The sequence below is a fragment of the Leptonychotes weddellii genome, chromosome 6 (assembly GCF_054177405.1).
Source record: "Leptonychotes weddellii isolate Sample4059 chromosome 6, ASM5417740v2, whole genome shotgun sequence".
Classification (NCBI taxonomy): Eukaryota; Metazoa; Chordata; class Mammalia; order Carnivora; family Phocidae; genus Leptonychotes; species Leptonychotes weddellii.
In genome coordinates, this window is record NC_138374.1 from 30,445,715 (window position 1) to 30,473,683 (window position 27,969).

The following is a 27,969-nucleotide window of genomic DNA, read 5'->3' on the forward strand; positions in this document are numbered from 1 at the left end:
ATAGGCCCAGGCCTAGCCAGCCCTTGAGGCAGGATCCAGAGATACGACACCCATCAACCTTCATTAGTCTAGTGAATCTCTCTACTTTGCACGTGCCTGAGTGAGGCATGAAATCTTTAGACACACAGATATTATATGACAAAAAATAAGTGCATCAGTTTTCCGGTGACATTTAGTGTTCCTGGTGTCTGTTTCTCATCTCGTCTGATCTGGTGTCTCCCTATCTCTTAATCACAAGGCTCCCTACCCATGACTGCCTCAGAGAGGGGCTTTATAGACATCCTGTCTCTGTTCTTGCCTCCTGGGAGCAGGCCTAAAGATGACAATCAATTCATTTGGTAATTGGTATATTGCTGTCTCTCCACTTAACTTCCTAACATCCATCCAACCACAGTGTTCATGCTCTGGTAGTTTCCTTTGCGCATTTACACAAGCAAGTGCCTGACTTTTGACCAGCTTGCACAAGATACCTATTGGACTGTGTCTGTATTCATGGACTGAACTCTATCATGGAAGTTGTAGAGCTACCTTCTGCCAGATCCTGACTTGTAAATGTTCAGGAAGCACAGGCTGACCTTGCCAAGGGTTCTAGGCCTGGGTGCTTTCCGTCCTCTGGGTGCTGACTAAGCACTTACAGAGCACCCCCCCAACCCCCCAGCTGCCCCCATCTCAGTGCTTAGGAAATTTGTCTTTGACTATGTAGCATTTATATGGCATGATTTCCCAGGAAATCCCATCTCTCTATTCCCCAAACTATTCTGTCATGCCTGACACTGCTTTAATCACCAACACTTCCATTTACCCGTTAGAGCCAAAGTTTTTAAAAACCTCTAGGAATAGTTCAATTTTTTTAATGTAAACTTTTTATTGAAGTATAACATTCATACATAAAAGTACACAAACCAGGGGCACCTGGGTGGCTCAGTCGGTTAAGTGTCTGACTTTTGATTTCGGCTCAGGTCATGATCTCAGGATCTTGAGATCGAGCCCTGCATCAGGCTCCATGGGGAGTCTGCTTGAGATTCTCTGTCTCCCTCTCCGTCTGCCCCACCCCTTGCTCTCTCTCTCTAAAATAAATAAAGCCTTAAAAAAAAAAGTACACAAACCATAGGTGCAAATGAACCACTAATGTAATGAATGCAAGGATCAAGAAATAGAATATTGCCATCTCCCCCAGAAGCCCTCCCCACCACTGCCTTGTGTTCCCTTCCAGTCACCTCCTCTTCACCCACCAGGGAAACCATTATCCTGACTCATAAGAGATTACTTTTGCTTTTGTTCTTTATATAGATGGGATTGTATTATATGTATTCTTTTGCATATACAATGTTTCTTTTGCTCAGTATTATATTTATGAGATTCATCTATGTTGTTGCATATAGTTGTGGTTTATTTGCTTTTATTGGTGTATGGTCTCCCATTGTGTGAATAAGCTACAATTTACTTAACTATTCTAACGCTGATGGACATTTGGATTGCTTCCAGTTTTTTACTTATAAATAGTGCTATTAGTTGTAAATAGTGTTTCCTAGTTCAGGTCTTTCAATGAACATATGCACCCTCTTCTGTTGAAAATACACTGAGGAATGGAATATATGCAACACAGGATATATTCATCAGTACTAGATCCATTCTTTCCATTTAGCCATTCTGGAGGGTGTGTAATGGTGTACATTGTGTTCTTCATTCCCATTTCTCTGATAACTAGTAAAGATGAGCACTTTGTTTTCTATGCATTGGCCATTTGGGTATCTTTTTTTGTGAGTTGTTTGTTTGAGACTTTGGCTAAATTTTCTATTAGGTTTCCACCTTTTACTTAATGGTTTTTAAAGTTCTTTGTATAATCTGATAATTTGTTAAATATGCATACTGCAATATTTTTTCCCACTTCGTGAATTAACTTTTCATTGTTTAATTGTCTTCAAAATAAATAGAAGTCTTTATTTTTTTTTCCTTTATGGTTAGCCCTTTGTGTGTTCTGTCTAGGAAAATTTTTTATGCCCTAAGGAAGATATCATGAAATATCATGAAGATGTTTTCCTGTTTTCTTTGAAACTGACTTTTATGTAAAGTGTAAAGTAGGAATCAGTATTTTTTTTTTTTGCCATATTATTCAATTGACCCAGAACTACTTATTGAAAAGTCCACACTTAAAACTATGCCTTTAATTATGGGATTATATATGTGTGGATCTGTTTCTGGGCTATATTCAAGAAGCAGTTAATTGTTAAACTTATTCTCAAGAAAGAGTGCCTGTAATCTGCTTCTTTCCTCAAGTAGCATTCATTACATACTCATTATGAACTAGGCATCATGCTAAGAATTTTTGCTGCATCATTTCATTTTAAACCTCATTAACCCTCTGTAAGATAGCTACTAGTGTAATCTCCATTTTGTAGATGAAGAAATTAAGACTTAGAGAATTAAATAATTTGCTCAAGATCTCCCAGCTAGTAAGTGGAAGAAAGTCTAGCTGACTTTGAAATGTGGTTCTTTATTATACTGTCTCCCAGAGCAACTTTTTGAGCGGGCAATAAGAGTATGTATGTTGACAGTGAAAGGAGTAATGCAGAGGAGTGAGACCAACTTCCCTCACCTCCACCTATCATAGTATTTTGTTGCTTTATTTGAGTTATATGGCACGTGGCGGTGGTGTACATTTAAATTTTCACATTCATTGAAATAACACATTTTATAGCTTAGGAACCATAGGTTTATGCCATTTACTAGGTACTTGGCGTATGATAGAATATATTGTTCTTTTTTTTAAAGATTTTATTTTTAAAGTAGTCTCTATACCCAATGTGGGGCTCAAACTCACAACCCCAAAATGAAGAGTCACACGCTCTACTGACTGAGCCAGCGAGGTGCCCCCATAGAATATATTGCTGTTATTATACTATTCATTTTTTCTTTATTACTTGTCAACCTTTTACATATTTGTAACCCTGATGAACAGAAGGGTACTCTGCCCAGAGCAAGGACTTAATAAATATTTGTGTTTTTATAGTTGTTGAGCTCTGATTGCTAACTTGAGGTTTTCTGTTCAGGTAGGTTTTCTATCCTGTACAAATTGTTTTTAGTTCAGATCATGTGATCTATCCCTAACATATATTTCCTATTTTTTCTCTTTCTTTTTTTTTTTTTTAATATTTTTTCTCTTTCAATAACTGCTGCCTCAAAGGGGAAAAAATGCAGATCTTTGGCTGCATGGTCTGGCAGCAACAGATGTGAAATTCTTAAAACGTTAGAACCAGGAACTACTTTCCACACAATCAATGGGTTAAAAAGAGAGGGAGAAATTGACAGAGACACAGAGACAGAGAGAAAATGGAGTCTTGTAGAGAGACAAGCACTCCTAGTTCTAGACCTTTACCAGGTCTGTGGCTTTAAGTTCTGTGCTTTAATTTCTCATGTGCAAAATGGGGCTGGTAACAGGACTTGTTTTAAGAGTAAAATGAAGCAGTGGACAAAAACATACCAAGAATGGTAGAAAAATGCTATTAGATGTCAAATACTGGTAGAAAGTAAATTGAATACAAGGTACAGATGTGCTTGGTTTTAGTAATAAAAGAACTAAATATAGATTTTAGATATTTACTAAAAAAGGAACTGCTTGACAAAGTAATTCAGTATAGTATAATGTTAAACTGTGGTGTATTATTACTTTACATTTTTTGAGTTAATGTTTTTATTGAAGTATAATCTGGGGCGCCTGGGTGGCTTGGTCAGTCTAGCATTGGTTTCGATTTCAACTCAGGTCATGATCTCAGGGTCCTGAGATCAAACCCTGCATATGGCTCTGTGCCCTTGTGTAAGCTGCTTAAGACTCTTTCTCCCCTTCCTCCTCCGCCCCTCCCCCTCAAAAAAAAAGTATAATCTGAGTGTATTTTGAAATAATCGAATTGACATTACTTTAACTTACAGATTTTTAAGATCACATTCACTGCATTCAGTAAAACAGGATTTATCTATAATTTACTGTCAGGAATAGAAGGGGGCCTTGAATATCGTTATCTTCTGTTTAGTGCAAAAGATGTAAAATGATATGCATGTTAAGTGCCAAGGTTTTCTCTAAAATGGGCCCACTGTAAAAGTCAGTGGCGTGCCAGTTCAATTCACCAAATACTTAATTAGCGCTTCTGATTTCCAAGGAATTGTGTTGGGTACTGAGGAAGCAGCAAGGATGAATAGCATCAGATGAAGGCAGAGAAGACCTGAACCCAGTATCTAGTCAGCAAACCAGATTGGGGCATCATAACATTGAAAAGGTAAAACACAGGGAGAACCTGGTGGAGCTCAAATAATTTAAAATTTCCTGCCTACGTTTTTTTTTTTTTTTCTTCTTCTTCTTTTTTTAAAAAGGAAATCTTTTGGATTCCTTTTCACATGTGCCAGGTTGTTGTCTGCAGAGAAGCTGCGACCCTGTTAAATCTCCCCTATTCCCTGTTCTTCCTTTCCTCCCATATTCCATGAGCTCCTCTGCCACCAGCACTGCATTTGGAATGGCATCTATTGTGTGGGTGGTGAAACGATGGAAAGTTATTTTTGTTCTAATTATGAGAATTGTTTTATGGAGGGGGGAGGAGAGGCAGATCACAGACGCTCAACGAGGATGCTCCGAGGAGGCGTTACTAAGGTTACTAGAAAGAGGACGGCAGGTGATATTTAGGCAGGGCTTTTTCTAAAACAAAACATTTTCAAACGATGGGCGTGGGCGTAGTGTGAGCAGTGCCACACGACATTAGATGACGGGCTCCGAGCGGAAGGAAAAAATTGAGGGCTGCGACTTGAGAAAGTAGGAAGCCTCTGCCTCCCCTCCTGGCCCTGTTCTCCGCTGCCTTTGTTTCCCGGGGCTGTTCTGGCTGTAGCACAAGGTCGCCGCGCCCGAGGACGGTGTCATTTAAATGTGACACGCGGCTGCGCCGGACCGGAAGCGGCGCCCAGTCGGGACCCGTAGGAAGAGGCGGGAGCGGGCGGCGGCGGTAGTCGCTGTGAAGAGGCTGAGCGGCCGGCGCAAACGGGACGGGCCCTGCAGCGGCTCGCTCAGGCCGTGGGTCGTCGCTGCAGCCGCCGGGAAAAAGGAAAAGGACTCTGCGGGCGTACTTGGCAGAGCAGGGAGGAGGAAAGGGGTGTGTCATAAGGGCCTTGAGTGTATTTGGGGTTGGGGAGAACGACTTCCAAACTTGTTCCTCATATGCTACTAGTTGATTACCTTTTTGTTGTTGTTGTTGTTTGGTAGGTTCTAGAGACACCGGCGTCTCTCTTCTCGAATTTCTCTCGGCCCTTGTCAGTTGATTCGTAGCTCGAAGTGAGTGAGAGCTTTTTATTTTTCTTTTGAGATGGGTATGGGATGGATGAAGACGCCAGAGAGAAAGGGCGAGGGGGAGCAAGGATAGGAGGTGGTGTCGCGGTTTGTGGGAACAAGATGACGTTAATAATAGTCAACATTTACAGGATTTTACCATACTGGACTCCGTCTAAAACTCTTTATATGCTGTAACTCATTTAACGTCCAGTCCTATGAGACCGGTACTCTTATAGCCTGATTTTATAGAAGGGGAAACTGAGACTCAGAGAGAGGTTAAGGAACGTGCACAACGAAGGACAGATGGAAATTTCAGAGCCTGGATTTGCACTCTGGTAGGCTGATGCTAGAATATATCTCTAAGCTCCACACAGTGGTTGACCCCCATCAGGATGTAAAGAAAATGAGGACATAAAGGGTGAGAAGCTGGTATGGCTTGAACAGATGTCATAAGACAGCTGGAGCAAGGAGTTGACATGATAAAGGGTGTGAGATCTGCAGGTGATGACAGATGTAAGAGAGGATAGAGTTGGAACTGTGGCCTTCTAACCTTTACCTCCAACCTAGGCTAGGACCTTCCTCTCTAGAATTCTGTGGGACAGGGAAGAGAGGTGTACACCCACACACTTAAGTTTGAAAAAGATCACAGACTTTATTTATTCAGGGTAGCCAGGACTAGAAACGTACCTTGTCTTAGGTCCAATGCAATAAAGTTTAGGGAGTTATTTCTTCTTTTTCCTGCTGCACTTGTAATAGTAAATCTAGTTTAAAAATTTGGATATGTCATTTGACCGGGACTAGTTCCTTGTAGCCATATGAATTGAGTATGACTTCAAAAGTCAAACCATCCACTGATTCCCCATTAATGTGTGTCCCAAATTCAGTATAATGCTGTAACCAGAGGCTTCCAACACAACTGAGTGACAACTGAGATCTTTCAGTATTTCTAAGAATTTCAGTTAAAAAAAATGAATTGGAACAAGATAAAGTTAACTAGGTCAAAGAGCAAGATTGTTTACCTTGAAAGAAGGTTTAAAAGAAAAAGGAAATCTCAGGGCACCTGGGTGGCTCAGTCGTTTAAGTGTCTGCCTTTGGCTCAGATAATGATCCCAGGGTCCTGGGATTAAGCCCCACATCGGGCTCTCTGCTCAGCGGGAAGCCTGCTTCTCCGTCTCGCACTCCCCCTGCTTATGTTCCCTCTTCCGCTGTCTCTCTGTCAAATAAATAAAATCTTTAAAAAAAAGAAAAAGAAAAAGGAAATCTCAACATATGTTAAAGATAGGAAAGTTTTAATGAATTGATAGTGTACTATTCACAAATACGGTAAGTCTAATGGAATATAATTATGTTAGCATATTCCAGAGGCAATTTGGAGTAGTTGAAATCATGAGCTTAAGAATCAAGTAGTTTAGTTTAGCTGCCTATTTGCTCTATAATTGATTTTTTTTTTAAAGATTTTATTTATTTATTTGACAGAGAGATAGACAGAAGAGCACAAGCAGAGGGAATGGCGGAGGGAGAGGGAGAAGCAGGCTCTGCACTGAGCAGGGAGCCCGATGCGGGACTTGATCCCAGGACCCTGGGATCATGACCTGAGTTGAAGGCAGACGCTTAACCATCTGAGCCACCCAGGCACCCTGCTCTATAATTGATTTACTTAACTTTGTTTGTCCTTGATTTCTTCATCTGTAAAATGGAGATAATAGTTCCTAACTTGCAGAATTAGAAGCGGTGTTTGTTAAGGACCTACCATAACGTCTGGAACAAAGTTGATGATAAATACACAGCAACTTCTAGTAATCTGAGTCAAAAGTGAAGCATCACTGAACCTTGTGTGCAGTCACACGGCAGCTTCTAGATCTTGTTTTCAATGAGAAGGTCAAAGAGTATCCTAATAATTAAGGTGGAAAGTGTTGATTCATTTTCTGAAGGGTAAGTCTGTTATTTCAAAGTGAATGAAAGTTTTAGGTGGCTGGATAGCCATGAACAGTGATATACTCACCATGATCCTTTACAATTATTATGGCTTTGAAAGATAATTTATTTTTGAACTATTCTGTTTCCTGAACTATGGGCAACTTAAGTTCTAAGTAACCAATCTTATATTCCTTTACAGATGCATGGTCATGGAGGCTATGACTCTGATTTTAGTGATGATGAACACGGTGGAGAACCTAACAAAAGGAAAAAAAGGTAAGTAATTTTTTATTCATTTGTGTTTCAGATCCTTTCTAGATTGCGATGAGGTATAAAATAATATTGAAAGTTTTTGGATTTTGTTTGCATATGAAGACAATGATGCTCTATTGAATGAATTTTCGTTTATTAAACTAGAATGAATTGACTCGAGAATTTGAGAACAGTTATGTGAAAAATAAAATAATGTTTATGCTGTGAAGGGATTTATGGAAAGGGAAGTCGGGGACAAAAGAAATCAATTAAAACTCTTGGATTTCTCTGATGCATCTATTTTTCATTCAGCTGTTAAGGACTTTACTTGGGAACATCATAGCTAAGAGAAGGGGCTTGGTTAGTGGTCCCTTTGCAAGTACGTGACTTCAAAATGAGGTTAACATGGAGGGTAAGATTGTGATACAGTGCAGTTTTATGGTTTTGTGAGTGAGCAGACTAAGTGCTCAAAGGAAGGAGCTCATAGAATTTTTTATTGAATTGGAAGGGACAAGAACTGTCAGCAAATAAAGTCTGGGCCTTATAAGAAGGTCACAATTTGGTGATGTTGCTGTGTGAAGGGGCATTGTTTTCAGCTCTTAGTGCTTAGAAACTGATTTTATCTGTTAACTTAGGAGTGGTTGACTGATTCATATTAACCAAACTTATAAAAATTGCTTTATTATTTCACACAGAGAGCAATATATTAGGCATACTAAATGGGACTGAACATTTTTGTTGGGTACTTAGTCTTCATGGATAACCAAAAGAATAGAAATAATTATAATAAATTATATTGTTTGGTTCTTTACATTTTCAAGATTTTTCATTCAAAAATACTACTTTATAAGAATAGAATTTGAGCAAATCTAGATGAATAGTTTCTATTCCAGGGTTATATCTATCTTCATAACTAGGGCTGATCATCTATAGTCTGTATCACTTATAGTCAGCCCTTATTTTTTATATTATTGATTACCAAAAGCTTTAATAGCTCTACAAACAGGAAAAGTGTGGAACAGAGAGATTAAGTAAGTTAATCTTACTTAAGGTTAAGATAGTGAATGACAGAGCCCAAGTTTGGATCTCAGAACCTGGGTGGTCTGACACTAGAACCCATTCATTTGTTAGTTTCATTTTCTCCATTTTATAAGTATTAAATAAAGTTCAGATATTAATTAAGCTATTTAAGGAGACATAAAATGTCTTATTAAAGATCGGTGAGTCTTTTTTAAGACTTGAATTTTTAAAAAACATGTTCCAGTTATGAAAATATGAAGAAACAAGAAACATCCTTTGAGAAAAATGAACTCTTTAGTAATTTTTCTTCTTCACAAACCAGGACAGTTGAAGATGATTTATTGCTCAAAAAGCCATTTCAGAAAGAAAAACATGGAAAAGTGGCCCATAAACAAGTTGCAGCAGAATTGCTGGATAGGTATGTACCTCTGTAAATTACTTTTTTTGGTTTAAGATGTTTTTATAAGCTCAGGGACTTGGGGATTTAATTCTATTAATTAGAATAAAGACAGTTGAATTTGCTTAAAATTTGTCTTTACAGGGAAGAAGCAAGAAATAGAAGGTTTCACCTCATAGCCATGGATGCTGTATCCTTTTTATATTTCTAGATTTTTCTAATGAATAGAATAATTTAAAATCTACTTTTTTATTTTAATAAAATCTTGTGAAGTCAGGTAGACCCATATTATATTTTTAAAGGTAACTGTTTATTGATGTGCAGTCTTGTCATTTATACTTTTGAGTACAATTCTCTTTTATTAACACATAAGAAAGACTCAGAGACAGAAATAATAAAACATATTACTAATGATCTATAAATAGGTTTACAAAGTCCATGAACTTGCAGATGTTTTTCCAACGTGTTTTTGCCAAGCTCTCAACATTTCTCATTTTAATACTGCTCTTATCTTTAGTCTCATTTTAACTCTTACTCTCTTACTACCTGGTTCTGGGCTGTTTAAGGTCTTTGTAAAACTTGTATTTAGAAGTAGAATGTGTCTGTGGGCTATCCTCAGGCCTGTTGTGGCTTCATCTCTCAGGCATGACTTGGGGTTGTCGTCAAGCTATATCGTACTTCCCTATTATGGCCACGTCTCATCTCAACTTTTTGGTAAGATTGTGGCTCGTTACACTAACTGTTACCACTGGCCATCCATATTACTGTTGGGAATACTGTAGAATGGAAGAGAAGCCAAGCAAGACCCGAAGTGTTTCTGGGTATTTATTACTACAGTCAGGATTAAGAGAAGGAGACAATGGCAAGTAGATACATCCCCTACCTATTGACATCTGTTTCACTTTGTTATCATTTCCTAATCCTTTTCTTTAAGTTTAGAAATTCTCTTACCACCAATTTATTCCTCTTATCTTCTAACCCAATAGCTGAACTTTCCCATGGATCTCATCTGCCTTGTTCCTTTGGCATTTCAACATCTATTGTGCCTCCTATGACACCACTTATTTGGGGGTGTTAGGGTATCTAGTTACAGCCTGGTGAGGGTGAAAGTGTAGGTCCCCTTTTCTGGCATGGGTGGAGGTGGGGCCACAGTTATTTCTAGAATTTTTGGCTGGAGTAGAGTAGGTATTGTCTAAAGGTTACCTGTCTTGTTAGGCTGCCCTCTATCTTGGTTATTCAGTTAGAGAGAGCAGACTTTGTTGGGACTTTTCTTGTCTGTGCTTGTTGGCATTTTCAGCTTGCCAGCTTCTTCATTTTCAAGTCTGAGTTTATGAGTGAAAAAGAAAACCTGAGGAGCTTACCGCTGTGTCATACCCTGGGTCTTGAGCTCCCTAGCTGTTATGACTTCTTCTCCACCTTTCAGAATCTTCTTATATTTGTTTTAGATATAAGTTCCAAGGTTTTTAGTTGTTCTTAGTGGGAAGAATAAGGAGAGGTACATCTTTGTCTACTCCATCTTCCTGGAAGCAAGGTCCCACTCAGCACCTACTTTTGTAAATAAAGCTTTATTGGCACATACCTGTGCTTACTCACTGAGGTGCTAACTGTGCCTACTTTTGTGCTAAAATGACAGAACTGAGCTGTTGTGACTGGTACCATATTGCCTGCATATTGACCATTGACAGAAGAAGTTTGTTAACCTAAAAGATTGAAGTGACTTGCCATGGTCATATGACCAGTTAGAGATAGACCAAGAACTAGAAAGAACTCAAATCTCTGGATATCTAGCTTTTCTCTTTTTTCTTTTCTGAAAGGTTAGCTGCTTTGTTGCCAGTCTTGGAAGTATCATATTCTGATTCAGTATTCTGTTAGAACATACTGTGATGAATTAAGTCATTATTTACCTTTGATATAATAGGGTATAGTCAGACAGTATTATGGATGAGGTCAGTTATGTTATTTGCATGTTCAGCTCTGGAGAGAATACTGTTGAGCTTTTTAAAACAAAAAGTAAAATGCTTATATATCTTGTTATATTGCATTAAAAATAAACATGACTAAATTCTTAAATATTAAAAGAAAGTAAAAAAATCTGATTTCTTATATTTACAGGTTTGGTTTTTTTTTTGATAGCAAGCATTTCTTTTTATTTCAGGACATAATGTACTATTTAGAACCATGGAGGATACTAAATTTATAACTATTTAAATATCCATAGGGTATTTTATTTTTGTAAAGATAGGCTCTAAAAATCATAAACTGAATAGATTAATAATATAACACACATCAAAATTATATTTAAAAAGGAGGTGGTGGCTCTTAGTAGCTCTGTCCTGGTGTTAAAGATGGTATAAAGATACTTACTTAGAATACTACCAAGTACTCTAACATTTGTAAATGCAGGTGTTATCAAAGTCTATCTCTGATTCTAGCAAAGAGAAACCATCCAAATTTTATTCTTTATATTACAGACATGATTTAACTATATCACTTTGGCATGTGGTATTACTATTTTTCCTACTGTAGCAAGTCCTAGTTTTCCTAAGACCTTTCCCCTGACTATTCTGGAAATCAAATAAATTTATCATGTATTTCAAACCTTCAAATTAGAATGTTATCCTCATAAATGTATTTGCCAGGTTGGTATATTCACATACATCCTTTCCAATTTTAGGCTAAGCAAAAGACATGCCCCTTAGAGCTTTATTAATGTATTAAAGGATGACAACCCATCTTATTATCAAGGGAAACTGTGATCCATGTAGCATCGGATAGAGAAAACATTGATTTTGATACATTATCTTCTTTTATTCAAATACCAGTCTGATCACACATGGTCCAGGAACACTCAAATAATAAGCCACATATAAACAGATGTTAGAGATTGGTCTTCAAACATTATAGCCAGTGATGCCACGCTTGCCTATGATCTCACCGACATAAAACCACATCCACTCCTCGGTGGCCACTAAACCATTCAGCAGAGCTTCCTTAACTGTGAGCTGTTTGAAGCTACCAATTTGAGCACTCTTGACTATTTTTTTCAAGCTCTGAATAGCTGTAGGGATCTCAGCAGGGGTTGGAGGAACCAGCTCAACCTTGGCATAGTGCCAAAATGTGGCCAATCGAGGCTTTGGGTAAGTCACAGCAGTGTTCACCAGTGCCAGGGCCTTCTCCGTGAGATTATGGACAAACTGGGCCATGGTTCCATGCTGGAAGGTCATATTTACAGGTTTTTGAAAGCCTAACGTTAGGATTTAATATTATAAAAGTTGTATCTTCTATTTTAGAGGCTTTATCATTACTGGAATAACTAAATTATATGTTATAGTAATAAAAGGTAAATTATACTCCTTATCTTTAATTTTAGAAACTATAATTTATTTCTCATATTATGATTAAAATGAATATTGGTGTGAGGCTGTGTGTATTTCAGCAATAGAATAGGAAGCTCTCTTTTTCCCCAGGTAGAGCTATATTTTATCACAAGAGTAGTATTTGCTTGAAAAATGTTCAAAACAACAGAAACAGTATGCAGTAGAAAGTGAAAGCCTCTCTGCTCTATAGTATTGACTCCTAACAATTAATATTTACCCTTTTAGATATATATTTTTTAAAGATTTATTTATTTCAGAGAAAGAGCACGTGAGTGGGGGGGAGGGGCAGAGAGCGAGGGAGACAAGCAGACTCACTACTGGGCATGGAGCCCCACGTGGGGCTCGATCCCAGGACCCTCAGATGGTGACCTGAGCTGAAACCAAGAGTCAGATGGGTGTTCAACCAGTTGAGCCACCGAGGCACCCCCTTTTAGATATTTTTTTAATTCGTAAACATGTAGAGTAGGTTTTGCATATTTAAAAAACTAAGTAGACTTATACTGTTTTTCTTTACTTACTCATATATCATAGACACAGAACAACTGAGCAAATCAAATCCTTAATTTTTTGCATTTCAGTATCAAAGGCACACAAAGTTTGTAAATGACTATATTTTATACTATGGTGGCAAAAAAGAAGACTTTAGGCGATTGGGGTAAGTGTCATGAAATTTACATAGAATGGGAGGAAATTATGGATGTCTTTAAAGACCCACAGCTACTGTGTCTTCTGATTCTGTCATTCTTTCCTGCTTTCCATTCCAGTTTCCTTATAATATCTTCAAGTGGAGAGGCTATCTATAACTTCTTGCTAAGTACCTCATGAACCCCATTTCTCTGGCAACAGGCCTCAGGTAGCCTGCTGAGCCAGATCTGTGCTTGGTGATACAGGTTATGTGAGGAATATTCATGTGCCTGATTATGCAGTAAATTTTTTTTTTTTTTAATTTTTGGGCAAGGATCTTTGAAATAATTAACTTTTTAGACCTCAGTGTTTGGGATTGCTTTTTAAAAGGTAGGGCAAACAGGAAAAAAGCCAACTCCTTCCTAATATTTGAGGCTCTTCTATCAGAGCCTCTTAGTTATGTGTGGGTTTTTTTCTCTGACTTAATAATTTTCTGAGTTTGGTAGAGCCTTAAAAAACTTTATATGATCTCATCTACCCCAAATTTATCTCCCCTCTCAGTTTAACCTGTATTCTCCAACAATCCCTTGTTCTACCCCCAAACTGTTAGCATCTTAAAATACCATCCCTTCCCCCCATTCTCTTCTGCCCTTACTTAGTCTTTCTAGGAAGCCGTAGTAAAATGAGGTATGGAAAACTCTTCATACAGGTTTGTTTTTGTTTTGTTTTTTTTAAAGATTTTATTTTTTTATTTGACAGAGAGACACCGAGAGAGAGGGAACACAAGCAGGGGGAGTGGGAGAGGCAGAAGCAGGCTTCCCATGGAGCAGGGGCTCGATCCCAAGACCCTAGGATCATGACCTGAGCCGAAGGCAGACGCTTAACGACTGAGCCACCCAGGCGCCCCTTCATACAGTTTTTAAATGTGATCTCAGTGGGTTGGGGTTACTGACATTTTTTAGATTCTAAAACTTACTTTCATTATTTTTTCTTATCCATTTAGTGTTTATTCAGGTTTCTCATCCTGGCTTTGGTGATTTAGCACCATCTGTATAATTGAAGCCAGTATGAAAGGTGGATGGATGCCTTATCCATTTAACTTGCTTCTGTAGCAGCACTCTTTATAAGTGTCTTTTGAAAATATGGAAATTGTTGTGTTTTTTTTTTTTAAAGATTTATTTATTTATTTGAGAGATAGAGAGCGAGAGAGAGCAGGAGTGGAGAGGAGAGGGAGAAGCAGGCTGGATCCCAGGACCCTGGGATCATGACCTGAGCAGAAGGCAAACGCTTAACCAACCGAGCCACCCAGGTGCCCCAATATGGAAATTGTTTTGATAAGTATATGTACATATGTATATATTCACACATAAAACTATCTTTATTTTCATGTATTTTTTCTCAAATGTTAAAAAGATCTCACAGAACTAACCTCGTAAATTTGACTAATTTTGTGTTCATATGTAATTGAAATAGTTTTATTTTCCAGGGAAAATGACAAGACAGACATGGATGTTATACGAGAAAATCATAGATTCCTATGGAATGAGGAGGATGAAATGGACATGAATTGGTAATTTTCACCATCTGAGACGTAATGCATAAACTGCTTTAGTCCTGTCTCTCTTGCTATCTCCATGTTTTCTTACCCTGTCAGCTGTCCAGAGCATTCAGCCCCGGCATGGAGGAGCTCTGAATGGAGGACATAAAAACATGCCTCAGAGTATTTGTGTCTGGTTTGGTTCTTTCGGTAATTCTTAGCAATTTTAACGGACTTCTCGTTGCTTGACTTTGTCTTGAAAAGAAAATGTATTACATTTTTACTGTATTGTTTGTTGTCCTGTAATAGGCTTTTTAAAAAACTTTTAAAATATTTTGGGGAAAAGTAATACCTGAGAGTGGTTTTAAGAATGCAAACCATGCAAAAGGTGAAAAACGAGGAGTAAGACTCCTGTCCTCTGACTGTCAATCTTCCAGTTTCCCTCCCTGAGAAAGCCACTATTAGTAGTTAATATTCAGGTATTCTATGCACATGTAAGTAATAGACCTCTTTTAAAACATTAATATTTATATCATATATGTTATTTATTTGACATTGCTTCCAAGTAGCAAACTGTGGTTGAATTTCTAAATGTAAAAAATTTTTTTTATGGATCTAGGGAGAAGAAACTTGCAAAGAAATACTATGATAAATTATTCAAGGAATACTGCATAGCAGATCTCAGTAGATACAAAGAAAATAAGGTATGCCTTCCAAATATTTATAGAAGGTTCTTATTTAAGTACAGTATTACTTTTTGTTATACTGTGACACCCCACATTATTCTTTTAAAGGTACTAAATGAGCTAGGTTGTCCTGCATCTATGAAATATCATTTGGACCATTTAACCTCTGCAGCTATGAAATTTACAAAGGGCCCCTTAGTCAGGGGTGCTTTGTGAACTGAGGCATGAATAGTCTAAAATTAAACACAAGTGGCTACTGGATCCTGTTTCCTCCTGACTCTGGCCTAGAGCCCCTACTGACTATAATGAATGATTTGACACTGCAGAATGATGTCTTGTTTTATAGATGGTGTTTGAAAATGATAGGCTTTTTTTTTCAAATAAATTACCATCTGTAAAGAGGCAGATGCACATCTTCTTTTATACCATTGTCTATTCTAGTAGAATTAACTCTTATCAGTGCTATTTAGTAATGGCAGATTTCCGTTCCTGCTTTATATCTTACTTTAGTTGATACTAAAGTGATTTTTATTTCTATCTCAAATTTCACATTTGCAGCTAGAGAAGGTGACCTTGAACAGATAATCTCAGTTTGAAATTGGGGAGGGAATGTTGCATAAATCTGTATGTTTTGGTTAGTGTTCATTTGTATTAAGACAGTCTATTTAAAAAGTTGTCTTAGATTTATTTATTATAAGAATTTCTTTTTCATTAGTTAAATCTCAGAACCATGATTGGTTTAATATTTTTTTCCGTAGTGCCTTTAATATGTGGGTTGCTTTACAATATTCTTATAGATAAGAGTGTCTAGTTTTACAACCCTATTTACAAACCCATGCACATCATGTATCCCAAAGACTTCCTCGGTTTCTTAGGAGCTAGCTCTCCTCTCTGTACTAGTTATTGATCACATCAAATCCAAAAGGCACCACAAGGAGTTACTTGAAGTTACTACACTGCAAGTTGAGTATGAAATACAAATCTTTCTAGGAGCACATAATAAAGCAGCTTTTTCAATGCTGGCTCATTTGTTGATTGCTTTTCAGTATTAAGGACTGGGCGGGGTGCTGTGAATTAAAACATGACTGCCCTTCAGAAAAAAACAAAACTATAATCTAGTTGAGGGGAGAAAGTGTACATAAAACAATTAAATATTTGTATTCTCCATTCAAAAAACATAATATATTACTGGAAAACATGCTTTAAAGAGGATAATCTTGAAACAAATTATATTTTCTTATTAGAACATGATGAGTAATTAGATACGAGGGTAAATCCAAGTAAGAAATCAGAAATAGGAAATGTGGAATGAGGCAGATGCTTTTTGTTTTTTTTTTTGTTTGTTTTTTAGGGGTAGTTTTAAGTTCACAGCAAAATTGAGGGGAGGGTACAGAGATTTCCCATATACCCTTTACCCCATACGTATGAAGGGTATCGTTTCTAAGGGAAAAGATGACTTTTTTGGCATACCATGTTTGAGTTAAGAATGGTGCCTTTGATTTCCTTGCTAGGATGCGTTTTCTCAGTTTTATTTATACAAAGACAGTGTTTTATTCACTTTTTATTAATCAGCTCCTTGCTCACTGCCTATTACTTGGGGCATTTTTAGTGAATGCCAGCCTTTGTCCCACACACCTATCCCCTTCCTTATTACTTCTTCCCTTTCATCATTGAGAATTTGGTTGAATTGTTGCATCAGTTAGGATTAGAATCAGCTGCAAGAACTGAAGCACTCCTAAATAATACTGACTTAAATGAGCTAGAAGTTTATTTTTCTTCTACATAGAAGTCCGAGTAGATGGTGATGGAACTTTGTGTTTTCAGGAAGTTAGGATCTGTTTGTCTTATTGCTTGAATGTGTGATCTCTGTGCTAGAAGGTAAAGTAAGAGAAGGAGGCTTAGCACCAAATCCTGAGTAACTCCAGTATCTAATCTGGCCTATCAGCAGGAAAATGTATGTCAGGAAAGAATATAAAAACTCACTGAGGCAAAACCTCTATACAACCTTTAACTAGTAGGACATACTGTATTTGTTTGTTATATTTCTTATCCCCTATAAGATTATAACCTTCTTAACAATAGACACTATTTTCACAGTCATCTTATATGTGATGTGCCAAGAGTGCCAAGCCCAGTAAGTAGTTGCTTAATACTTATTTGTTGAATAGGTTAATGAATGGAAGAAGTTGGGAAACTATTGCTGTACACATTTGTCTGTGCTTCAGTGGATATCCCAACATATATGTTGGATGGCAAGCAATACTTACAAGTGTAGGCTTAAAAATAGAACTAAACAGAGTTATTTTGGATTTTTTATTTTTTTTCCTAGACTGGAGGGGGTTTTATTTTTATTGGATTTTAATCATAATATTTTCAAATATTTGAGCCCCCAGTTGCATTTAAACTACAAAATTGCCTAATTCAAATAATGGACGATAAAATAAAAATAGACCGTTAACTAGGCATTGAACATTTCATCTGAATTATCTCTCTTAATACAACAACCTTTAAGATTGGGGTTTTTATACATAAAAAGGAAGTAGACTGAGAAGTTAAGAGACTTTCCAAGGCCGCAGAGCTAGTTAATGAATGGTAGAGCTTACATTGGTTCTGCATGATTCTACAGCTGAGCTTTTAACTATTATAATAAACTGAATAGAAAATGAAATCATTTACTAAACCTACAGAAAATTAGCATATGAATATGAAAGATCTTAAAAAGGCAGTGGAGAAAAATTATTTTTGGCCAAAAAACAAAGTTACGTTTAGGAATCTGGAGGGAAATTTAACAACTTTCCACTTTAGGGCTCCAGAGGGTCCCCTTTCTCTTTCATGTTCATCACTTTGCCAGTGGGGAAAGAGCCATACATGAATGAATGATTGTGGTTGTGTTCCAAGAAAACTTTATAAAATAGGCAGCAGGCCATAGTTTGCTAACCCCTGGGATACTATGTACCGGGTACTATTCTAAGTACTGTTCTATTCTCAGGTACTATTCTATTATGTGTATTATCCCATTTGAACCTCTTAGTCCAAAGAAGTAGGTATTGTATTATCTTTACATTACATATGAGGAAACTGAGGCACAAGAACATTAAATACCTTGTCCAGTATTATAGAGCTGTTAAGTGGTGGAGCTAAGATGTAAACCCAGACAATCCAGCTCTTTTGCACTATAGTATATTGCCTCTTTACTGGACCATAACCTCTTTTTTTTTCTGTCAGTGTCATAAAACAAGATACATATTTTTTATTAATTTAGGTATTGTGCCCTAGTACTTGTATCTTTTATTAGGTAGTTTAAAAGTAAAGAAGAGGGGCACCTGGGTGGCTCAGTCGGTTAAGCATCTGCCTTCAGCTCATGTCATGATCCCAGGGTCCTGGGATCGAGCCCTGCATTGGGCTCCCTGCTCAGCAGGGAGCCTGCTTCTCCCTCTCCTCCTGGCTTGTGCTCTCTGTTGCTCTCTCTGTCTCAATCTCTCGAATAAATAAATAAAAATCTTCAATAAAAAAATAAATAAAAGTAAAGAAGATTATTCCTTAACAGAAAAGTTGGTAATTGTTCAAATGTATTTTTAAATACCTGGAATCCTATAAGGAGAAAAAAAGCCATCACAATGAGAATTAGGTTTGCTTCTTTTTTTTTTTTTAACTTTTTATTTTAATCACCTGGTGCTCATTACAGGTACACTCAAAATCCGCATCACCTATTTAACCATACCCCACCTCACCTCCCTGCTGGTAACCATCAGTTCTCTAAAGAATCTGTTTTTTAGTTTGTCTTTCTCTTTTTTTACCTTTGCTCATTTGTTTTGTTTCTTAAATTCCACATGTGAGTGAAATCATACAGTATTTGTCTTTCTTTGACTGACTTACTTCACTTAGCATTATACTCTAGCTCCATCCATGTTGTTGCAAATGGCAAGACTTCATTTTTTATGGCTAAATAATACTCCATTGTGTGTGTGTGTGTGTGTGTGTGTGTGTGTGTGTGTGTGTGTGTGTATTACATCTTTATCCATTCATCAGTTGATGGATACTTGGGTTGCTCTCATATCTTGACTATTGTAAATAATGCTGCTGTAAACCAAGGGGGGCATGTATCCCTTTGAATTAGTGTTTTTGTTTCTTTGGGTAAATACCCAAATAGTGCCATTGCTAGATTGTAGAGTAGTTCTATTTTTAACTTTTTGAGGAACCTCCATACTGTTTTCCAGAGTGGCCATACCAGTTTGCATTCCCACCAATGGTGCGTGAGGGTTCCCCTTTCTCCACATCCTCACTAAAACCTGTGTTGTTTTTAGCCATTCTGACAGGTGTGATATGATATCTCCCTGTAGTTTTGATTTGCATTTCCTTCATAATAAATGATGATGAGCATCTTTTCATGTGTCTGTTGCCCATCTGTATGTCTTCTTTAGAGAAATGTTTGTTCGTGTCTTCTGCCCATGTTTTAATTGGATTATTTGTTTTTTGGGTGTTGAGTTGTGTAAGTTCTTTATATATTTCGGATACTAACCCTTTATCAGACATGTCTTTGGCACATATCCTCTCTCATTCTATAGATTGCCTTTGAGTTTTGTTGATTGTTTCCTTTACTGTGCAAAAGCTTTTTATTTTGATGTAGTCCCAATAGTTTATTTTTGCTTTTGTTTCCCTTGCCTCAAAGGACCTATCTAGAAAAAAGTTGCTATGGCCAATGTCGGAGAAATTATTGCCTGCTCTTTTCTAGGATTTGTATGGTTTCAGGTCTTTAATCCATTTTGAATGTATTTCTGTGTATGATATAGGAAAGTGGCCCGGTTTCATTCTTTGGCTTGTTGCAGGCCAGTTTTCCCAACACCATTTGTTGAAAAGACTGTCTTTTTCCCATTAGGTATTCTTATCTGCTTTTTCAAAGATTAATTTACCATATAATTGTGGGTTCATTTCTGGTTTTCTATTCTGTTCGTTGATCTATGTGTCTGTTTTTGTGCCAGTACCATACGGTCTTGATGATGACAGCTTTGTAATGTACTTGGAAGTCTGGAATTGTGATGCCTCCAGCTTTTCTTTTTCAAGATTGCTTTGGCTAGGGGCGCCTGGGTGGCTCAATTGGTAAAGCGGCTGCCTTCGGCTCAGGTCATGATCCCAGGGTCCTGGGATCGAGCCCCACATCAGGCTTCTTGCTCCACAGGAAGCCTGCTTCTCCCTCTCCCACTCCTCCTGCTTGTGTTCCCTCTCTTGCTGTGTCTCTCTCTGTCAAATAAATAAATAAAATCTTTAAAAAAAAGAAAAAAAGATTGCTTTGGCTATTCAGGGTCTTTTGCGGTTCCACACAAATTTTAGGATTGTTCGTTCTAGTTCTGTGATAAATGCTGTTGGTATTTTGATAGGGATTGCATTAAATGTGTAGATTTCTTTGGGTAGTATAGACATTTTAACAATATTTGTTCTTCCAGTCCATGAGCATGGAATGTCTTTCCATTTCCTTGTGTTTCTTCACTTTATTTCATCAGTGTTTTAGTTTTCAGAGTACAGGTCTTTCACCTCTTTGGTTAGGTTTATTCTTAGGTATCATATTATTTTTGGTGCAATTGTAAATGGGATTGTTTTTTTAATACCTCTTTCTCTTGCTTCATTATTGGTGTATAGAAATGCAGCAGATTCTGTACTTTGATTTTATATCCTGGGACTTGATTGAATTTGTTGATCAGTTAGTCATTTTTTGGTAAAGTCTTTCAGATTTTCTATATATAGTATCATGTCATTGCAAATAGTGAAAATTTTACTTCTTCCTTACCGATTTGGATGCCTTTTATTTCTTTTTGTCATCTGCTGTGGCTGTTTTGTGAGTTGCTTGACTGGTGTTTGACAGAAATAGTCATTTTTACTGCTTTTGTGTTTCCTACCTTCATACTCTCATTTTTGGTTTTTCATTTCCTCTCAAGGAGTCCCCCTTTATTTATTTTTTTTTTTTTTAAAAGATTATATTTATTTGACAGAGAGAGAGAGAGACAGTGAGAGAGGGAACACAAGCAGGGGGAGTGGGAGAGGGAGAAGCAGGCTTCCCGCTGAGCAGGGAGCCCAATGCAGGGCTCGATCCCAGGACCCTGGGATCATGACCTGAGCCGAAGGCAGACGCTTAACAACTGAGCCACCCAGGCGCCTCAAGTCCCCTTTATTTTATTTTATTTTTTTTAAACTCTTTTTTTTTTCCAGATTTTATTTATTTATTTATCAGAGAGAGAGAGAGTGCACAAGCAGGGGAATGGCAGGCAGAGGGAGAAGCAGGCTCCCTGCTGAGCAAGGAGTCCGATTTGGGACTCTATCCCAGAACCCCAGGATCATGACCTGAGCCAAAGGCAGATGCTCAACTGACTGAGCCTCCAGGCATCCCTCAAAGAGTCCCCTTTAATATTCCTTGCAGGGCTGATTGAGTGGTCATGAACTCCTTTAGTTTTTGTTTGCCTGGGAAACTCTTTATCTCTCCTTCTATTCTGAATGGTAGCCTTGCTGGATAGAGTATTTTTGGCTGCAGGTTTTTCCTATTCAATACTTTGAATAGATCATGCCATTCCTTTCTGGCTTGGAAAGTTTCTGCTGAAAAATCTGCTGATAGCCTTATGGGGTTTCCTTTGTGTGTAACTGTCTTGTCTTGCTGCTTTTAATATTTTTTCTTTATCAGTCTGTCATTTTAATTATAATATGTCTCGGTGTGGGTTTGCTTTTGTTGATTTTGCTGGGGATTCTCTTTGCCTCCTGGATGTGGGTAACTGTTTCTTTTCCCAGATTAGGGAAGTTTTCAGATTAGGGAAGTATTATTTCTTCTAATAAATTCTCTGCCCCCTTTTCTCTTCTTCTAGGACTCTACTATAATACAAATGTTTCTACATTTGATGGAGTCACTGAGTTCCCTAAGTCTATTATCACTTTGCATAATTTTTTTTCTCTCTTTTGTTCATCTTGATTACCTTCCGCTACTCTGTCCTCTAGGTCATTAATTCGTTCCTCTGATTCTTCTTGCCTGTTGTTTATTCTGTGGAGAATATTTCTCGTTTCATTTATTGAGCCCTTTATCTCTGCTATGTTATTCCTTATCTCTGTGTTAATGGTTTCACTGATGCCTTCCACTCTTTTCTCAAGTCCAGTGACTTTCCTTATGATCATTGCTTTAAATTCTCCATCAGGCATGTTACTTATATCTGTTTTGCTTAGATCTCCAGCCATGACCTTGTCCTGTTCTTTCATTTAGGACAAATTCCTTTGTCTTCTCATTTTGTCTAAGTCTCTGTGCTTGTTTGTGTGTTAGGAAAGTCAGCTTTGTCTCCTGTTCTTGAGGGTACTGGCTTTATGAAGAAGAGGTCCTGTAGTGCCCTGCAGTGTAGTGTCCCCTATTCTCCAGGGCTTGGTGCTTCTGGGAGTGTCTCCTATGTGTGTACTACATGCACTCTGCTTTTGTGTCCTGGCCGCTTTATCCTTCAGGCCAGTCGTCTGCAAAGGTTCTCTTTGCCTGTCATAGGCAGTGTTTGGTCTCTGGCCTGAATGTGGTGTGTTTTAACTAGGTGTGCTCTGGTCTGCTTGTGAAATGAGACCTGTCACTGACACTACCAGAACCAAGGCCTTGCAAGACTCCCGGGTAGGGAGACATGGTGTGGAAGGGGTTTGGGCTAGTCGTCTGGGGGAGGGGGCCCACTGTGCTGGGACCGAGGCAAGTGTGCCTGGGAAGCAGGGATTCTCTGGAGCATGGGGACGGACAGGGCTTGGCGTAAGCAGGTTAGGTAGTGAGTGTCAGCACTGCACTGGTTTCCACCGGTGGCCCTGTGTTTATGCTGAGGGGCAGGGAAGGGAAATGGTGCTGGCCAGTTTCTTTATCCCCACAGGGGTCTTTCTGTGAACACTGCCTTTCTGGGACATGCTCAGAGATGAGCAACTGACCTCTGCACTGTGTGCCCCAGGCACTCTTCAGATCACTGTTTCTATGCTGTATATCCATGGGGTGTTTGACCTGCCTTTTGTCCAAGAGCAGCCCCAGTGTCCTCCAAGTTGTCCCAGAGCCAAGCATGCTGACCTTTAAAACTCCAGGCTTTTGGAGTTGCAAGAACTCACCAAATTTTGCCTCTCTTGTTTTCCAAGCCAATTGCTATGTGGATTCATTTGCCCCGAGCACTCCCCCGTGTGCCAGTCTGTCTCTCGCCCTTCTCCCTGACCGTAGTTCCCTCCCCACCAGCCACAACCTATTTCTCTCCAAAGCCACATCTCCACACTTTCTACTTACTTTGATGTGGCCTCTTCTCTAACCTTTAGTTGTGAAGTTTGTTCTGCCAGTCTACAGATGGATTTCTGGGGTATTTAGGATACCTTGATAGTTACCTAGTTGTATTCATGGGACAAGTCAAGCCTAGGGTCCTCCTACTCTGCTGCGATCTTCCCTTCCTGGTGAATTAGGTTTACTTTTTAGATTGGTAAATGTCATGTCAATTGTTGGCTCTATGTTTAGGTGTATATACAGTTTAAATAGTGTTTAAATTTACACTGGCATAAATGTAATTTTTTTCTCATCAGTTTGGATTTAGGTGGCGAATAGAAAAAGAAGTAATTTCAGGAAAAGGTAATTCTTTTTTGAAATTTTACTTTTTAATAGGATAAGGTTATTTTGTTATATTATTGAATTGAAGTCATTGGGTAAGATTATTCCTCATTATACAATAAATGGTTATCTATAAAAGTAAAATTAGAGACAATGTATTCATGATATTTTACTATCAAAAGTCAAAATGTAATGCTTTAGTGATTTTTACCTTATATTTTTGCTTTTAGAGCATTCAATGGAGATTAAGTAGAAAATGTTTAAAGAGTTAAAGCAAACTAATGAAGGATGAATGCTTGAGTTTTTCTTTTTATCAACTTTTGGAATAATGAGTTGGTATTACTGTATTCCAGTCTAATCACATTTTGAATATAGAGATTAAATATCACTTTGAACCTAATGGAATTTTTGGACAGGCTAGGTCTTACTTTGGGATGTCATTGAGTTTGAGCCCAAATATTTAGTCTTATGGCAAAAGATCAAACATTTGGTAGGCAGTCAATAAATGCTTTTTATATGCATTGTTGTAATCTACTCATAAATCTCTGAAAAATTAATATCTTTGTACTGTCTTATGATATAAAAGCTCTTTATTGATAATTGCATTTTAAAGTGTTAATGCTTCTGAAAACTACAAAAGAGCATTTAGGAAATAATTTTAAACTAATAACTTAAAGAACCTTTAAACTGAAAATAAAGGCACTTTAAAATGATTAAACATTGAGGCCATCATTGTGGATCATTTACATCTTCCATAAATTGGATGTCTGTGTAAAGTATAAAACTGGATTTGCAGTAAAATAAAATTAAGGATTAGGAATTTTTTCTTTTTTAGATGAAGGATCAGCCCTGAAGATACTCTAAAGGAGAAGGAAAAAGAATAAATTTAAAGCTAGTTTTAACTTTTCTTAGTATTACATTTTAGTTTGTGTTTTTATCTAAACAATGAGAAATTTTGAAATGTCTCACAGTTTTAAAATTTCATACTTTTATTAAATGGAATTTTCAGGTGATGGTAAGTAATGCTGCCTTTAAAAAAATTGATCAGCATTCTTTAAGTTACTATAACTGAAGAAAGGATTAGTTGGTAAGAGAAAGCTATTGCTCTGATTTAGAATCATAATTTTGTTGCTGTTTTAAAAATAGAGCTGTTACTGAACATGCACAGATTTCATGAACTATTCATTTGGAATGAGTAAAAAAAATGCCAGTTTAGAAAAGTTATAGGCTGTTTGGACTGATAATTTTCAAAATTCATTTTGATGATTTCTTTTTTATGAAAAGTTTAGATTTGTTTCTGTTGGTGCAAATTATTGAAATAAAAATTCTTTTTTGTACAAATACAAGGTTCATCTTCTGTGAAAGTAAATAGTTGTTGAGTAGTTTCTTTTATTTTTTCTCGTAGATCATCAGTGTTAGTCCTTTTTTGCAGAATGTTTTAATATACAGTGGACATGATAATGTGTTGATTTTAGTGTCAGGTAACTCTAAAGTTTAGAGCATTGGGTTTAATTACTTACTCTACTTCATTTCAGAGTGCTACTATTTTAAAATGTGCTTTAAGTGCTATTTTATGCTGGTACTTAAAATAGAAACCATAATGTTAATACTTAAAATAAGAATTTTAATCAATTTAAAAATTATTATTAAATATTAAAAGGATTCACCCAGGTGTAAGTACATGTACTATGGAAATATATTTATTCTTTTTGGGTATTATTGAGTATGTATTTTTAGTACTTCCATTTTCCAAAGTATAAGATTTCCTAACCAGGGAGTCGCTGAAACCCTGATCTATACGGTGTATCTATTGGGCAAGAATTCTGTGACTGATTTTTTTAATAACCTTTTCTTCGGCTCTTTGATTTAATACTTGTATATGCATTTGTTGAGCATACTATAGATATTATGCTCAGTTATTTTTTAATGCTGACTACCTAGAACTAAGAATTTATGTGTGTTAAGAGTAAATTTTAGTAGTAACTCCAGATTGTACAGATAAACATTGTCACCAACTATCATAGCTAATATTCCTTTCTTTATTGCAGGCCAGTTTTTCTGTGGAAATAAATGTTGTGATAAAAAAGAAGACTTGAAGAGTTGGGAAGTTAATTTTGGTTATATTGAGCATGGTGAAAAGAGAAATGCACTTGTTAAATTAAGTAAGTTGACTTTAGGTGGGATATAATCGATTTCTTCAAAGTTTATCTAGTAATTTAGATTTAAAAATATACAGAGTAAAATTTAATTTAAAAAATTTAATGTATCTTTCTGGAAGTGCTCTTTTTTTCTGAGAGTTTCCCAAAGTGACAAATGACTTTTTAGCCTACAATTTTTATATTCTCAGAATTACGGTTACATTTAGGTGAAACAGTTCTAATGCCAAACGTAAACCTATAATATGTAAAGTGAAGACCTCTTCCCGCTAACATGGGAATGTCACCAATGCAGAATGAGATGCAGAGTATCAGAAAAGGCAACGTAAAATCTCATGTTACCTGGTAGCCATATTGTTGTGGTGTGGACAATAAATATACTCTCTTTGTGTCAATAAAGAAAAAAGTTTTAGGATGGCATAATTGTTCTTGATATCAGTCTTAAAAGCTTATTAAGGTTATACCCCAGAGTGCAGGAGCTTCTGTTAATATGCATGTTTTAGAATCTGTTGTTTCTTTTTCTTTTTTTTTTTCCATAAATTAAGCTAGTCTTACTGTGTCAGCTTCTTCGGTTCATCATGTTAGCAACCTTCTCTGGGTCTTAAATAAATGTGCTTCAGAGGTTTCTGCCTACTCCCTATAGGAGTCAAGAATTTCCTCATGTGCTCCTTAATGCACACCAATGCAGAAGTTCTTCCTAGAAGTGCTCATGAGGAAAAGTCAATTGGTGTGAACTGAGATTAAGGCAAAAGAAGAGGCCACAGCTGTGAAACTTTTTGAAAAGCTCTTTTCTATTTGAAAACTCTGAAAGCACTTCAGAGGAAGTTACTATACCCACACTGTTGTTACTAGATATCTTTGATGTGAGACACACATTAATGCTGTATATGAAAGAGTTTGCTTTTAGAATAAATTGACAGCACTTTTTTCTAAAGTAATGGTAGAATATTTTTAATTCCTCAAGCATTCTGTTATCCTTTTTATTATGCATATGCATTTTTTGAGGTGGAGAGAATCAGATTTTTTTTTTCTTCAGATAATCTGAAAAAGGGATATAAGGAATAATAAGAATGTATGATATTAAAGGTAGAGTAGCAGTACAGTTAATTCAAATTCAGCCTTTAAGTGGTGTCACTTTTTTTTTTTTTTAGGGTTATGCCAAGAATGTTCCTTTAAATTAAATTTTCATCACAGGTAATATTATCTTTTAAAATGCTGTTGTTAATGTTTAGTAGTCTTGGACATAGTCACTTACCTGCACTGAATGTCTGCTGAGCAGGGAGCCTGATGCGGGGCTCGATCTCAGGACCCTGGGATCATGACCTGAGCCGAAGGCAGACACTTAACAACTGAGCCACCCAGGCGCCCCCTAGCCAAGCAGTTTTAAATGTGACGGCCTGTGCAGGGTGGTAGATAGATGCTAGAATTTTTAGTTTGGAGTCAATGTTCAGAAGCCATAATATTCTTGGAAACTGTATTGTAAAGCAGATCTTCATAAAATGATTCTTATGTCTCATTTCTTTTTTTTAAATTTAAATTCAGTTAATTAACATATACTATTTGTTTCAGGGGTACAGGTCTGTGATTCATCAGTCTTATATAATACCCAGTGCTCATTACAACACATACCCTCCCCAATGTCATCACCCAGTTACCCCATCCCTCTAGGCCCCTCCTCTCCAGCAACCCTCAGTTTGTTTCCTAAGATTTGTCTCCCTCGCTGGTTTTGTCTTGTTTCATTTTTTCCTTTCTTCCCCTATGATCCTCTGCCTTGTTTCTTAAATTCCACATATGAGTAAGATCATAAGATAATTGTCTTTCTCTGATTGACTTACTCGCTTAGCATAATACCCTCTAGTTCCATCCACATTGTTGCAAATGGCAAGATTTCATTTTTTGATGGCTGCATAATATTCCATTGTGTATATATATATATATATATATATACACCACATCTTCTTTATCCATTCATCTGTCAATGGACATCTGGGCTCTTTCCATAGTTTGGCTATTGTGGACATGGCTGCTATAAACATTGGGGTGCAGGTGCCCTTTCGGATCACTACATTTGTATCCTTGGGGTAAATACCAGTAGTGCAGTTGCTGGGTCGTAAGGGTAGCTCTAC

The 27,969-nt window shown here is 37.2% G+C and overlaps 1 protein-coding gene and 1 pseudogene across 2 annotated transcripts; one reads left to right on the forward strand and one right to left on the reverse strand.

The window, feature by feature from the left end:
• Positions 1–4,951: 4,951 nt before the first annotated feature.
• LOC102750954 (protein FRA10AC1) lies at positions 4,952–27,871 on the forward strand. 2 transcript variants are annotated; one of them, XM_081823805.1, is made up of 11 exons: positions 4,952–5,132; positions 5,243–5,311; positions 7,425–7,501; positions 8,820–8,915; positions 9,039–9,084; positions 12,850–12,926; positions 14,382–14,465; positions 15,052–15,136; positions 23,663–23,708; positions 25,736–25,849; positions 26,995–27,805. In XM_081823805.1, exons 3-11 carry the CDS (start codon positions 7,425–7,427, stop codon positions 27,039–27,041), a joined length of 672 nt encoding a protein of 223 aa, XP_081679931.1. In that variant the 5' UTR covers positions 4,952–5,132; positions 5,243–5,311; the 3' UTR covers positions 27,042–27,805. The 2 variants fall into 2 exon arrangements, with proteins under 2 accessions (XP_081679931.1, XP_081679932.1); XM_081823806.1 differs by lacking the exon at positions 5,243–5,311 and having other exon boundaries at positions 4,954–5,132; positions 26,995–27,871.
• LOC102750650 (ATP synthase F(0) complex subunit g, mitochondrial pseudogene) lies at positions 11,678–12,110 on the reverse strand (annotated as a pseudogene).
• Positions 27,872–27,969: the final 98 nt, after the last annotated feature.